Here is a 15,524-nt window from a genome sequence, read left to right as displayed (position 1 = left end):
ACTACTTGAGCCCAGGGGTTTGAGGCCACTCTAGGCAACATAGCAAGACTCTCCTTCCTTTAAAAAAAAAAAAAAAAAAGTGGGTGGGTGGAGCAGAATAACTTAGCCAATTGCCTGCACAAAGGTAAACAGCCACACTGTAGGTTATTTTTCTTCTTGAATCATTTCTGCTGTACAGTAAATTGTTATTACTATCAGTAAAATGATACCAATCTACCCAAACTCTTTTAATTGACAACCTTGTTCAGGTTTTTCTATTAAACCACATCATTTGCAAATTTTACTTCTGGTTTAAATTCAGAAATGACATAGTCAAATGATTCATTATTTTCAAACAATATTAACTTAGACTTCATAAATTCTAATTACTGACCAAATGCACCATCACATACATTTCAGCATAAAAATGTCATAATTTTATTATTTCAGATTTGCCAAAAAATATCCTTACTGATGTGGCAGACCAATTAAGATGTGTGGCTATGACGTATTATATATGATTTAACTTCTATATGTAAACCGTAATCCAAAGAAAGTTTCAGGGAACTCTTCTTTGGATATTATTTTGTTGATATTATTGTGAATGAGTAAATTTTATATTCTGTCAATGTAGGTAAATCTTTTTTTTTTAAAAATATTTCTTTTGGTTGTTGATAGGCCTTTATTTTATTTATTTATATGTGGTGCTGAGAATTAAACCCAGTGCCTCACACATGCCAGGCAAGTGTGCTACCACTGAGCCACAGCCAAAGCCCCAATGTAGGTAAACCTTAAAACCTTCTTTCCAGGATTGAATGTGTAATTACTGGACATGAGTCCAAAAATACAAAGTTCATATCTTTTACAGGGGATGGGAGTATGGCTCAGTGGTAGGGCATGTGCTTAGTATGCAAGAGGTCCAGGGTTCCAATCCCCAGTGCCAAAAATAGAAAAGAAAAACAAAAAAGAGCTAGTACATAATATATAGTAGGAAAATAATACTGAAATATGAAAAGATAAAAAGTTGATTTCTTTATAATAAAAAAATACACAACTGTAGCCCAGTCAAAGTTGAGAACTGTACATATATGGTCAGCATTAAGTGCCATATGTAACATCTAAAACTTTTAGTTACATATCAAATATATTTTGAAAATAGATTTAAAAAAAGCAATCAGCAACACTTTGTCTATTAGCTATACTATGATCCATCCTTACTATGAAAGTTTAAAGCTCTAACCAAAAGAATCAATAAATTCTTTCAGCAGTTTATTCCAAGTTTGTCTAGCTCTAGGAAGCTGAAATTTGTTGAACATGCTTTCTCTCCAGTGGCAAAGCATCCTCCTCCACCAAACCTTTTACATGATAAATAGGAAATGGCTGGTACCTGGGATACTTAAGAATTTTGTCATCCTGATTCTAATTCAGACAGCTAATCAAAATACGTCATAAGAGGATTTCAGAAGAAAATAGTTTTGACTAATTAATAACCTCTCAGAGTGACAATAAAACTCAATTATAATATACGACTCACAATTTATCCATAAAACACAATTTATGGACAAAAAGCAAACCAAAACATCTTTAGAAATGAGAAACTCAACCTTTGAAATGTTCTTTACAAACCATTTAAGTGCTGCACTAGCTTCAAGATGTATATTGCAAGCTCTGAAACTATGTTTTACTTCTTTATACTCCCAGCAACTAGTACTACTCAATAGGTTATATTGATAATATATGCCAAAAGGAAGTATTCCTTCATCCTTAAGATTAAAATCTGATTAAAGACTCTCACACATATAACTAGTCAAGAACAAAAAAGACTAAGCTATAAATGTAATTATTATTTGACCTGGTACTACAAAGACAAAAGTTGCAAGACCTTGCTTAGATTAGATTGTTAAGTAATTGTATTATCAAAATTTATTAGTAAGACATATATGATAACTAAACTTCTCACTTTAAAATAAACAAGTAAGCCAGGCATGGTGGCCCACACCTATAATCCCAGCAACTCAGGAGGCTGAGGCAGTAGTACCAAAAGTTCAAAGGCTCAGCAACTTAGTGAGCCAGCCCCTAAGCAACTTAGTCAGAACTTGTCTCAAAAAATAAAAAGAGCTAGGGATGTAGCTTAGTGTAAAACACCTTTGGGTTTAATCCCCAGGACCAAAATAAATAAATAAACTAAACAAGCTAGGGGCTAGGGTTGTAGCTCAGTAGTAGAGTGTTCACCTAGCACATGTGAGACACTGGGTTCAATCCTCAGCACCACATAAAAATAAATAAATAAAAATAAAGATATTATGTCCATCTACAACTAAAAGAAAAAAATTTTAAAAAGTAAACAAGCTAAAGGACAGCATTTTTCAAATATCATTTCAGGATTTATTAATTAAAACTAAAAAGATCTTAAAAGTTGACATTTGATACTTAATAAACTTATTCATCTCCAAAAGACAGCTGATTAATAGATACTAGATATTTCTTTAATATTATTTAGGTTTCTGAACTAGGTCCAAAAGAAATATAGCAATTAGGATTTACTGGTTTCAAATGAAAAATAAATTAATTTCAACTACAGTTTTATTTGCATAGTTTTAATTATGTGTAAAAGAGAAGTAATTTTTGGTAAATGGCTATATTTAAGATTAAGATGTAAAAAATATGAATCATTTCTAAGTCAAAACAAATGTATACTTTTAAGTACACATATGATTTCAATTTTATGTAGTTAAAAACTTGGATTCATACAGGAAAAAATATATATACATACATACACACACACACATATGGATAAGGACTGGAGGCTTAACTTAGTAGTAGAAGACTTGCCTAGCACACTCAATTCCCTGGGTTCAATCTCCAGCACTGCAAAAAATAAATTTAAAAAATCCAAAATATGTGGATAAGCTCCCTCTACTGGTACTTAGAGGAACTAAGTAGTCTTGAAATCATAATTTCATAGTCAGAAAAAAATCACTTCCTATTTATTTATGAAGAAACTAAAACCTAACGATGGTTTTATATTAATAAAGCTCAAAGGGTGGGTTAAAAACCCTTCTTGGAAAATAATTAAAGAGAGAAGGAAAAAGGACATAAAGTTAAAAAAGAACTATTTTTGCTGGCCCACATTCTCTCCTTTAACTTCAACTGGAGAAGAAGGGTTTCAAAAAGAGGTAAGTTTTAATGATGGAGAAAGAGACTGATTCATTCCAAACGACTTTTTTTTATTTTAAAGAGAGAGAGAGACAGAGAGAGAGAGAAAGAATTTTTTTTTAATATTTATTTTTTAGTTTTCGGTGGATACAACATCTTTATTTGTATCTGGTGCTGAGGATCGAACCCAGCGCCGCGCACATGCCAGGCAAGCTTGAGCCACATCCCCAGCCCAAAAAAGAAGTAAGTTTTTTTAAAATATTTATCTTTTAGTTGTAGTTGGACACAATACTTTTATTTCACTTATTTATTTTTATGTGGTACTGAGGATTGAACCCAAGGTCTTGCACATGTGAGGCGAGTGCTCTACTGCTGAGCCACAATCCCAGCTCCCCCAAAAGAGGTAAGTTTTAAGACTGTCAAAAGAGACAGTGTTAATGTTCTTTCTCTTGCCTAGTCACAAATAGATTAAAATGCTTTACCTACCTACCCCAGGGACCTAGTTTACAACTTCAAAACACTTAATAACCTAACATAATGTTCTGACCATCCAAAGATGGATGCTCTTCTTCATGTTATTACTTATAAAATGACCCAAATTTGACTACTAAAAGTCTACCTGTGTGTGGTATCCTCAACTCTACGGCCAGTAATACTACTTTCCTCTACTATCACCATCACTGCTACAAATACAACTGCTATAACTCTTATTTCTACTATCAGCTGTCACTGAGTATGTACTACATACCACACTAAGTGCTTTAATAGATCATCTCATTTCATTCTCCTATCAATATTCTGAGGTAATAATCAGTTTAACAAAAGATTAAAAAGTTACTTTCCCAAAGTCAGAGCATATTTATTTTTATAACATATATCTGAAATCAGGAATTACAATTCTAGAGCCTACACTGTATTTAAAAAAAAAAAAAAAAGACAAAAATAAAATACTTGCCTTTTTCTTTCTTTCTTTTCTTTTTTTTTTGGTACTGGGGATTTTACCCAGGGGTGCTTTACCACTCAGCTACATTCCTTTATTTTGAGACAGGGTCTTACTAAATTGCTTATTGCCTTACAAAAGGCTACATCTGATATAATCCCACATACATGAGATATTCAAATAGGCAAATCCAGTGACAGGAAGTAAACTGCCTGGAGTGGAAGGAGGGGATAAGTTAGGGAAAAATGGACAGGAACTACTAATAAATAGATTTCTTTAGGGGCAATTTTTAGGCATTGAAAATGTTCTAAAATGATGGTAGCCAAATTCTGTGGATATACTGCAGGTTGAGTACTCTTAATCTGAAAATCTCAAATTTCAAATGATCTAAAAATCTGAAACTTTTTGAGGATGACATAATATCACAAGCAGAAAATTTCACACTTCATATGGTGGGTCATAGTCAAAATGCAGGTGTACTAAAAATAGTCTATAAAAGTATCTTCAGGCCATGCACATAAAGTGAATATTGTCATAAATGAACTGTGTTTAGACTTGGTTTCATACCCAAGATATCATTATTCAAATATTCTCAAATCTAGTGGGGGAAAAAATCTGAAAGATTTTAGTTCATAAGCATTCTGGATAAAAATCACTGACTCTTTAATGAGTGAATGGTATATTATATGAATTATATAAACAGTTGTTATTTAAAAAAAAAAAAAAAAAGATGTTCTCCATGGTTATTTTAGAAACTTTTTGGTCAGCATTCTAGGGTTTCTACTTAGTCAAAGTTTAAAGCAATTTTTACTTAAATTTCTAGCTTCAAAAACATTTTTGTTCTAGGATTATTTCTCATTCCACATACATTTATCTAAATTACAAGGCGGAAATAAAAATGTTACAAGGGATAAATAATGTATACAAATGGTTCAAAATTCAAATGGAATTAAGGTTTTTTTTTTTTTTTTAAATGCTGGGTTCTAAACTTTCTTCCAATATAAAAAAGTTCTAAGTTTAAAACTGCTTAAGAACAGATACTAAGCCAGGCATGGTGGCTTATGCTTGTAATCCACATGGCTTGGGAGGCTGAGGCAGGAGGATCTTGAGTTCAAAGCCAGCCTCAGCAAAAGCAAGGTACTAAGCAATTCAGTGAGACCCTGTCTCTAAATAAAATACAAAATAGGGCTAGAGATGTGGCTCAGTGGTCGAGTGCCCTGAGTTCAATCCCCTGTATCCCCCGCAAAAAAAGGGAAAAAGGGCTAAGCATATAACTCAGTGATTAAAAAAAAAATAAAAAAGAACAGATACTAGATTTACTAAGAATAAGAGATAAATCGTGACAAGGAACTCCTTTTATACCCTCAACATTTTAGTTTTGATTCTAGTAAATATAATAATTTATTCTTTCTAAAGGACACAGACTCTAATTTGTAAACATTTTTCTAGCACATAGCCATTAAGACTTAGGGAAAATACTGAAAGTGATATAATACAAAAACAATTACTGGAGCTGAGGGTATGGATCAATGTATAGTATGTGCTTAACATGCACAACTAAAATTCCTTTGATTTGTTAATGTCTTCCTGCAAACTTACCATCTGTACACTTTTTTCTAATTCCTGGGGTATTGCAAATGTAGACGAAGGAGCCTGAGTAAGAGGCCATGCACCAGCCTAGAAAGGCAAAAAACCCAAAAAATAAAATCAACATCTAATTTGAAAGAAAATATTTATAAAATGTTTAAGCATTAAGTTCTTTTTTCTTCCTCAAAATTTCAATAAAAATCAGAAGTATTATTATCATGGCACATTTCATTCCAAATCATTATAACTATGGAAGCCACAATCCATTGACTGAAATCAATGTTAACGAGGCACTCAGTTATTAATTCTTTATATCAGCATATTGAGATGATTCATAAATGCTAATAAGAAAACACATATTCATACCTGTAGAACATATATTTGAAAACTGATTCCCAAATCTATTACTGTGTCTTGGTTTTTGATAAAATTGTTGAACTTATTGTTGAGATCGGCACTGACACTCATATCTGTATACATCCGATGTAGCTTGCTGGTAAACTCATAACCACAGGCTTGCTGTGAAAAAAAGATTCAAAAAGAAAAATAATAAATCACAATGATTGATAAGAATGTATTGCTAATGTTAGTTCTTTAAAGATCCTTGCATATAGTGCTTACACCCAAGGCCTACATTATTTAAAACCCCAAGAAGCTATTTAAAACTTTTCAAAAATTTCTTTCCTTTTCAATGTAGAAGTGAAAGAAAATACATAATTATGAAATAATTTTAAAACATTAGCTTTAAACATAGAAACTATTATACCAATCCACATAGCTATTTCAACACTGCAAAATGCTTTATTACTATTAGTAAGATATCTTTTGGGATTTACATAGCATCAAATATACTTGAAAGATTATTGGCAATACCAGTCACAGTCAATTAAAGAAGGAGGGTATTTAAGACATATTTTTAATACCAGCTATGAAGTGATGAAAAATTTATTTTTATCAGTGTATAAGTTAAAATGATATAAAATTAACTGAAGTTCAACTGTACTCTAATACTTGTAAGAAATATTTTAGGAAATTCATTTATAAGTATTATGAATTCTTTTAAAGATACTGTCTTGGAGATCTTTCCGTATCAATATATACAGAGACATTTTGTCCTTTTAATGCAGTATTTGTATCTCCCCATTATATGAATACACCAGCATACATTTAACCATTTAATCCTTGTTGATGAATTATTACCTATTACTACATACAATGCTGCAATAAACATCTTTATGTACTGGTGGAATAAATTCTAGGGCATTGGTATGTCCTACCTTTAACTTATTGATCATGGCTTCTTCAGAATCCATAGACATAGATAACCCATGAATTAAACGTTTTGCCAGCATTCTTGCATAGAACTACATTAAAGAAAAAATTTTAAACTTACTTCCTTTCTAATGACTTTAAGTTAAAAAATAAACAAAGCTGTTGATGCAAATCAAAACTTTTCTATTTATAACTTACCTTTTGAAAAACATCCTTATCATCAATATATTTGAAAACAGTAATGAAACTCGTAAGTTTGTCTTCTACTTCATTCTCAGTCATCCCTTTTGCTGACTTCTTTAGTAAGTTGTCACAGTACTTCGCAAGCTCAAATAGAAATTGATAATATAGCTTATAAAGGGCCCTTCTAGACTTATTATGCTTCAAAGAAGGTAAAGTGGCAACAATACAAAATAAAATTAATGGATGGAATCTTTGACATTCTAGACTAATGTTTTAAAAATCATGAACATGAACTACATAATTTAAAATATATGTGGCAAGATAAATTTTAAAAACACAAAACACTAGAAGCAAAAAACAAAATAAACTCAAAAATTAAATAAACATTGACAAAACAGGGATAAAAATAATATAAATTTCTAAAAGAACACGTAGTTGAGTTTTGAATAGTTCTGTAAATTCTGACAAAGAACAATAACTTTTTTAAAATCTTAGATTATCCTTGGAAGCAAGTTTCCTTCAAAGGTTACCAACAACTTACCAGATTTCCTACTAACTATAGATATAACAAAATCTCCATAAAAAAATGTATATTATTTCAAAGCAGATACACTCTTCGTTTTGTTTTGTTTTTTGAGTACCAGGGATTGAACTCAGGGGCACTTACCCACTGAGCCAATCTCTAGCCCTTTTTTGTATTTTATTTAGAGACAGGTTCTAACTGAGTTGTTTAGGGTCTTGCTAAATTGCTGAGGGTGGCTTTGAACTTGCGACACTCCTGCCTCAGCCTCCTGAGCCTCTGGGATTATGGGAGTGTGCCATAGCACCCAGCTAAAAAAGATACACTTTAAAATCCACACTTTGTATAATGAAATGTTTTCCTCCAGTTATTCCTTAAGAAACGGTATGTAGAAAATAATTTTTCATCTATTTTTTTTCTGAAAAATGCTACCAAAAAAAATTTAATTTGAGATTGTGCTCAGCTTTCCTTTTCAAATACTGACTTTTCATAAGACTACATTTAAGCAACCATCAAACTTACCAATTCAGGTGCTTTGCAGACAGACTTGGGTTCTCTGTAATTTACAACTGATGTAAGGGCCTAAATAGAAAACAGGTGTGTAATTAGCCACCAGCACTAGGGCAAAAGTTCAGGTGGTTCAATATATGCTATAATTGCTGTCCAAAAAAAAAACCCACCTATTATGATTTAATCTTAAATGTTTCCCAAAGGCCATGTGTTGAGGACTTGGTAGCCAGTCTGACACTGGTGCATAGATGGTGGCAGAACTTTTAGGAGGTGGGGCCTAGTAAAGGCAGGTAGGTCACCTGGGCATGCCCTTGAAAGGGATATGGAGAAACTCTCTCCTCCTTCCCTAGCCCTGAGGTGAACATGTTTCCTCCACCACACACTTCCACCAAATTGTTCTGCCTTGCCAAAGGTCCAAAAGCAATAGAGCTCCATTCCTATTACAAAGTATTCTTTAAACTAAAATTTGAACATAAATAAAATTATGCTACTTTTTAAAAACTTTACAAATTTCCTACATAGAATAACAAAATCAAGTTTGTGAAATATATTTTCCATTCAAATATTTTAAATAGCCTATGTGGTATATGTGAAGAAATAATCAGTACTAAAGAATATTAAAATTATACATGCATTTTCAGAAGATACTAGTTTATAAACAATTCTGCTTACACAGCATAATAATAGGAAATTACATAGGCATTCAGTTTAACAATTCATTTAATAAGTTAAAACTTATGTTATTCCTATTTTGACTCTCAGATTTAAGTTAGTTACTTAAGGTTAATCTCCATGTCCAGATCAGAAATCTCCTACTTAGAAGCCTAATCCTGACACTGCCTAACAAATGATACAAAATTTTATATGCATCTAGTATATATACATATAATACATATGTTAAAGTTACCTTGTCCAATGCACTCATAAAATGTTGATCACCATTCAAAACAGTGTTGATAAGTTGAACAAATTTACCATGTACTTCCAAAACTGACTCCACAAATAGTGTTGGCATCTAAATTTAAATATAAAATACAAAATATAAAACCACCTTTTAAAATAAATCAAGAATATAATTAGTCTTGTTAAAGACTTAAGAGTAAAGTTTACAGACTGGGGATATAGTTTAGTTTGTAGAGTGCTTGCCTTGCATGCACAAGGCCCTGGGTTCTAATCCCTAACACAATAATCACAACAATAACAAAAGAGTAAAGTTTACCCAAGCAAAAAGTTTGCTGGTGAAATTAGCTTTTGTCATTCAACGTCACGACTGTTTATTACATCCCCAAAATGAAACCACCAAAAGCATATTTCTCTCCTATGTTGAACACAGTATCTTAAGGGTAACAGAATAAGTCTTTGAAATACCAGATCTATCACTTTCATAAGGTTATATAAACAAAGAATGCCCACAAAGTCACTGAAAGCTGAAACAGAGAAAAGAATGAAAAAAGCCAGCATCTCTAAGACTAGATACCCCTGGAACTGGACAGTACAATCCTTACATCTCAGAAGGAAAGAAAAAAATAGCTACTAGTGCAAAAATGAGTTTCCCTCCAAATGGAGATAACTGGAGAAGTTGGTATCTAAGGTAGCTGATTTGAATCCGATGCAAATGCATTCTGTTACATTTCCATCTTCCAGCCTTGACACAAGACTCCATTGTTCTATGCCCAATGTCATTCAATACCCTGACTCTATAAACCTAATAATGTAAACTAAGAAGAGTAACAAATAAGACAACCAACTATTCCACAAAATTGGAAAACTTATGATTTCCGATGGGAAAACATAAAAACTAACAATTATTACTTGCTAAAGACAAATCTACAACACCAATAATGAGAATCTAATAAGTATTCCTAAGCAACGATGTCCATACACAGATAACTATATTAAAGATGATAAGCATACAGTTCTACTAAGGTAGAAGTGACATTTCATGTTATATTTATCTTGTTATCAAGCAATACTAGTAATAACAAAAAGGTAGTCCATCATGATGGAACATTTATGAAAGAAATGCAATTTGTAAATATTGTTATTTGGTTGGTAGAGTACTCTTGAGAAGGTATTAGTGATGTGAGGGTCACTAACATATTTGTAATTTGCCAATTACAAGTAAACATGAACAAATAGGAAACAGATTTTTCTGTGAGAAGTTAACTGCTAAATGAACATATCAGTATGGCTAAGAAGGAGTCTCATTTAATGGTTTTATAATAACTTGATAATTCCAAAATGGGTCCAACAAATTCTAGGTTTAAAATATTTGAATAAAGATATTTTTTATTTGTTGACAAGACTTTTTCTTTCTACTGTAACAGTCAAAAAAAGAACTCTTGGTAAATATTATTAAGAAAAAAAAAAAAACTTTCTAGTTCCTTATACACAACTCACATTTTCCTGAGTAAGGTTACTGGTTGCTCTAAGGCCCTCATCATGGATATGATTTTGCAGCTCCTGAATCATATGAGGTAAACCAGTAGACACAGCACGGAGTAAGACATACATATTTGCCATGTCTGAGGGGGAAAAGAAATTTCATTATTAAATTCCCAGATATTTTTAAATTGTAGGTAATACATAGCTCAAAATGCAGAAATACAAGAGTACGTAGGTAAACATCCCTCTTGCCTTATCTCCCAGCCACCCAGTCTCCCTCCTCACAAGAAAGCAATGTTACAGTTGTTTATCCTTCTAAAGATGTATGTACATTCAAGAAAAAATACAATGCATGTTCTATATATTTATATAAATATACATATTCTTCACCCTGATCCTTTTTATATAAATAGTGCAGTATATTTCTGTAGCTGCAAAACACATTTTAACTTAGAGGTATTTTATATTAGTATATAAAGCATTTCTAGATATTTTACAATTGCAGAGTACTTCACCATATAGGCATATTATATTTACTTAAAACCTGATGGAAACTAAGGTTGTTTCCAATCTGTTGATATTATATAATGTTGCAATTAATAATCTTGTATATGGGCAAGAATATCTGTAGCATAAATCCTGAAAAATGGGATTGCAGTTCCTTCAAAATAGAGATCCCAATAACAGGAAAGTCCCTTGCCAAGAAAGTGTCATCAAACACTTTGATCTCTGATAGAGAGGTGAAATATGATATCTTAGTGCAGTGAGTTTTATTTTAAACTTTTTGTTTAAGTATATACAAAAACAGAAAAGTGTACCAATCATGAGTACAATTCAGTGAATTATCACAAGTGAACATACAACACACCCATATAATCACACTTAGGGTTAAGAAACAGACTTAATTGAGGCATGGTGGTGCACACCTGTAACCCCAGCAGCTCAGGAGGCTGAGATAGGAGGATCGAAAATTCAAAGCCAGCCTTAGTAAAGGCGAGGCGCTAAGCAACTCAGTGAGAACCTGTCTCTAAATAAAATTTAAAAATAGGGCCGGGGATATGGCTCAGTGGTCAAGTGCCCCTGAGTTCAATCCCCAGTATCCAAAAGAGAAAACAGACTTAACCAATACCCAGAAGTCCCCTTCATGCATCCTCCCCATCGCTACTCTTGTTCCTCTGCCAAGGTAACCAGGGCTGTGACTACTCAATCACAGATTAATCTTTGAGCTATCAATAAAAATGGAATCATGCAGTTCTCTTATGACTAGTATCTTTTTCAAAATAATATTTATAAGGATCATATAGGTTGTACTTAATCTGTTCATTTCTACTTCTCTGTAATACTCCATTGTATAAATATATTGTATTTATCCATTCTACTGTTACTGGACATTTGAGTTGCTTCCAGTTTAGAGATATCACAAATAATGTTGCTATGAACATTCTTATACATATCTTTTAGTACATACCTACATGCCTGGGGTGGGAGTTATATGCCTAGAAGATCTGCTGGATAATAAAATATGCACAAATTGTGCTTTAGTGGTCATTGTCAGTTTTTCAAAGTGTTTGTATCAATTTATTCTCTCATCCCAGCATACAACAAAATCCTGGTACTCTACACACTTCCAAATACATCTTCTTTTCAGTCTTTAAAATGGTATATCAAAATATAAGGAAGCTGGGTGTGGTGGCGCATGCCTATATTCCTAGTGGCTCGGGAGGCTGAAACAGGAGAATCACAAGTTCAAAGCCAGCCTCAGCAATAGCAAAGCGAGGCACTAAGCAATTCAGTGAGACCCTGTCTCTAAATAAAATACAAAATAGGGTTGGGGATTTGGCTCAGTGGTCAAGTATCCCTGAGTTCAATCCCCGGTACCCCCATACCCCACCTTGACCCCCAAAATATATATAAGGAAATATTGATATCTTACTGCGGTTTAATTTGCATTCCCCTAATTTAATGAGACTGAAATAACTTTTTAAGTGTACATGTAAGGCCATTTGCATAGCTTCTATTCTGCAGTGCTTATTGAAGTTTCTTGACTATTTTATATTCTGGATATAAATCTTTTCCATTCACTACAAATATATTAACCTATGACTGTCTTTTGATGCTCCAGTTGTCTTAAAGAACTTGTAATGTTCCAAAGTTTTTCATTTTAATGTAGTCTACTGGATCCTTCTTTCTTTGATTGTTACTGCTTTGTGTGTTCCATTTGAAATTTTATTCGTTACCACAAGGTTATAAAGATAACTCGCCTATATTATCTTCAAGAAGTATTATTGTTTTACCTTTCACATGTAGTTACAAAACACCTGTGAATTGATTTTGTATAAGGGATCTGAGATAGAGATCAAATTTCTTTTTCTCAGCATTATGTATAGAAAAAGACTACTTTTCATTCACTGCTCTGTGGTACTACCTTGTAGTACCTCTTTCTCCCTCCACTTTTTTTTTTTTTTTCCGGTACTGAGGATTTAACCCAGGGGCACTTTCCCTCTGAACTGAGGGACTTTATCAAGTGTTTACATAATGTATAGGCTGTTTCACTTCAATGGACTATCTGCCTATCCATATGCCTCATTGCATAACTTTGTTTTTATATGTTTTGCTATCCTCTAAAAGTCTTTCTAACATGCTCTTTTAAGATCATGTTGGCTGTTCTTAGGCCAAGAGGACAACTTTGAGAATTTAACAAAAAGTGGCAAGGCGGTGTGTAGGGGCAGATTATATTAGATTGCCCTGGGTTTATAAATCAATGTTGCTTTCATCAATGTTTAGTTTTCTACATAGGTGTGGCATACATGTCTTATGTATATTCACTGCTATTTAATAATTTTATTTTTGTGGTACCAGGGATTAAACCCAAGAGTGTTCAACCACTGAGCCACATCCCCAGTCCTTTTATTTCATGTATTTATTTTGATACAGGGTCTCACTAGGTTGCTTACAGCCTCATGAAATTGTTGAGGTTGGCTTTGAACCTGAGTGCCTCCTACCTCAGCCTCCTGAGCCATAAGGATTATAGGCATGTACTGCCACGCTTGGCTTATTCAATAATTCTTAGTACTATTTTCACTTCTTCTAAATCATTTAATTTTTTTTTTTTGGTGATAATTACAATTTATTTGGTGGTATCACAGTGTATTTTTATTTTGTATTTCCCCTATTTTGAGTTGAGTATGCACATCTTCACATATTTTAAATCAATCCATATTTCCTTTGCCTTTATTCCCACTGTCTGTTAGGAACTAACATATTAAAGAAAGTAGTTTCCGTGATAATATAAACTACATAAACACATTTTCCCAGTTTTTCTTTTGACTTTAGAATATACTTTGAATACAAACTTTCCAAAAATTAAACTACATAAACACATTTTTCCAGTTTTTCTTTTTTGACTTTAGAATATACTTTGAATATAAACTTTCCAAAAGTCTTTCAAAATACAGTAATAATCTATAAAAAATGTATATAAAATATTTTAAAGATATCAAAAAATATGCTTTTAAATTTACAGTGGGTGGAAGATGATATACAACCTGTGTTTATACTTTAATTTCTACTCACAGTTATATGTGTTAGCACTTACCATTTTTTTTCTCTTGTCGAATAATATTATGACACTCTGCATGTAAGAACTGTAAGTGGTCTGCTACCATTCGTTGCTGACATTCATGAATCACTTTAGTATATGAACTAGGATGTAAATATTTTCGACATCGAATTTCTTCATCTTTTAATCTACCTAGAACCTATAAAAATATATTCTTAAAATAATAAGCTACAAAGTTTTCCTGTGCAGAAAAGACTATAAGTGAATAGTAACTCAGGCAGCTAATATTTTAATCGCTCTACTAAACACAGAAAAGATAATAAGGTTTACATGACTAATTTAAACTCACAATCCATAAATCATTTCAAAGTCTTATTGCTTAATGGTTATAGAATTTCTATTTGGATTAAGGAAAAACTTTTTTAAAAATAGGATGGCTATGTAACATCAGTAATGTAATTAATGCCACATGAATTGGATGTTCATGAAAATGATTAAAGTAGCAAATATGAAAATATATTTTAATGTGATTTTAAAACATTGTGTATTAATATTATATTAATATACCAATTATGTATTTTAAATTGTGAAATTATATTTGAAAGTGCTAAAAAATTGTAGGGAATTGAAAATAAATTATGTTCAGAAAATGGTGTTAAGTAGTTTATTATAGGAAATGGTGGTAAACCATATTTACCTCAAGGGCCAAAGTCCTAGATTTTGATCACAATATATTATGTTAATTAAAGACTCTTTATGATAGCCTTGCCTTTTTTTTCTGCCCTAGTTTTGGCTTTTCCCCATCTACCAATGGTGTTGTAGCTATTTGAAGACCTGTATTGAGGCAATCCAACCTAATCTATGTTTACTTTGATATGTACCTCCTTTCCCCAGGTCACCATTGTTTTACTTTTCCACACATAATGTCTAATCTGCATTCTTTCTCTATGAATGTGCCTAATTCTTCATATAAGTGAAACTATACAATATTTATTTTTTTGTGTCTGGCTTACTTAACATTTTCAAAGTTCATCCATATTGTATCAGTACTTTATTCCTTTTTAAGACCAAATAATATTCCATTGTATGTATATACCACATATGCTATTTGTTTTGTTTTATTTTGTTTTGTGATGCTGAGCATTGACCCATGGCTTCTCAGGTACTAGGCAAGTCCTCTATCAACCGAGCTATACCCCTAGCAACTGCTTCTTTCAACTCTTGATAGACATCTCAAGTATTTCCACCATTTGACATGGCCTCTCCTTGAAAGTCAGATATAACAAGGTTTGTATGCATCATGGTTACTGTTTGTACAATTTCTTTGAATTACATCTAGAGACTTAAACAAAAGTTTAAGATGCAATAAAAGCCAAGAGCTAAGAACCACTTACCTAGACTAATCTGTACTTAATGGATGCGGGGGGGGGGGG

At 32.4% G+C, this 15,524-nt stretch overlaps 1 protein-coding gene across 4 annotated transcripts in view; it reads right to left on the bottom strand.

Annotated features, from left to right (window-relative positions):
• Nucleotides 1-15,524, bottom strand: part of Cul2 (cullin 2) — a 92,649-nt gene that overhangs the window by 12,946 nt on the left and 64,179 nt on the right. For all 4 annotated transcript variants that reach the window (XM_048809082.1, XM_015483445.2, XM_048809083.1 and 1 more), the window contains 8 exons: nucleotides 14,128-14,290; nucleotides 10,548-10,672; nucleotides 9,055-9,162; nucleotides 8,160-8,219; nucleotides 7,133-7,261; nucleotides 6,940-7,026; nucleotides 6,029-6,181; nucleotides 5,675-5,752 (listed from right to left, as the gene is read on the bottom strand). In XM_048809082.1, the coding sequence (XP_048665039.1) occupies nucleotides 5,675-5,752; nucleotides 6,029-6,181; nucleotides 6,940-7,026; nucleotides 7,133-7,261; nucleotides 8,160-8,219; nucleotides 9,055-9,162; nucleotides 10,548-10,672; nucleotides 14,128-14,290 (903 nt within the window). The remainder of the gene's footprint in view (nucleotides 1-5,674; nucleotides 5,753-6,028; nucleotides 6,182-6,939; nucleotides 7,027-7,132; nucleotides 7,262-8,159; nucleotides 8,220-9,054; nucleotides 9,163-10,547; nucleotides 10,673-14,127; nucleotides 14,291-15,524) is intronic.

The sequence above is a fragment of the Marmota marmota genome, unplaced genomic scaffold (genome assembly GCF_001458135.2).
Source record: "Marmota marmota marmota unplaced genomic scaffold, marMar, whole genome shotgun sequence".
NCBI classification, from domain to species: domain Eukaryota; kingdom Metazoa; phylum Chordata; class Mammalia; order Rodentia; family Sciuridae; genus Marmota; species Marmota marmota.
Note: the sequence above shows the minus strand (reverse complement) of the source record. Positions and strands in the feature narration are given on the sequence as shown.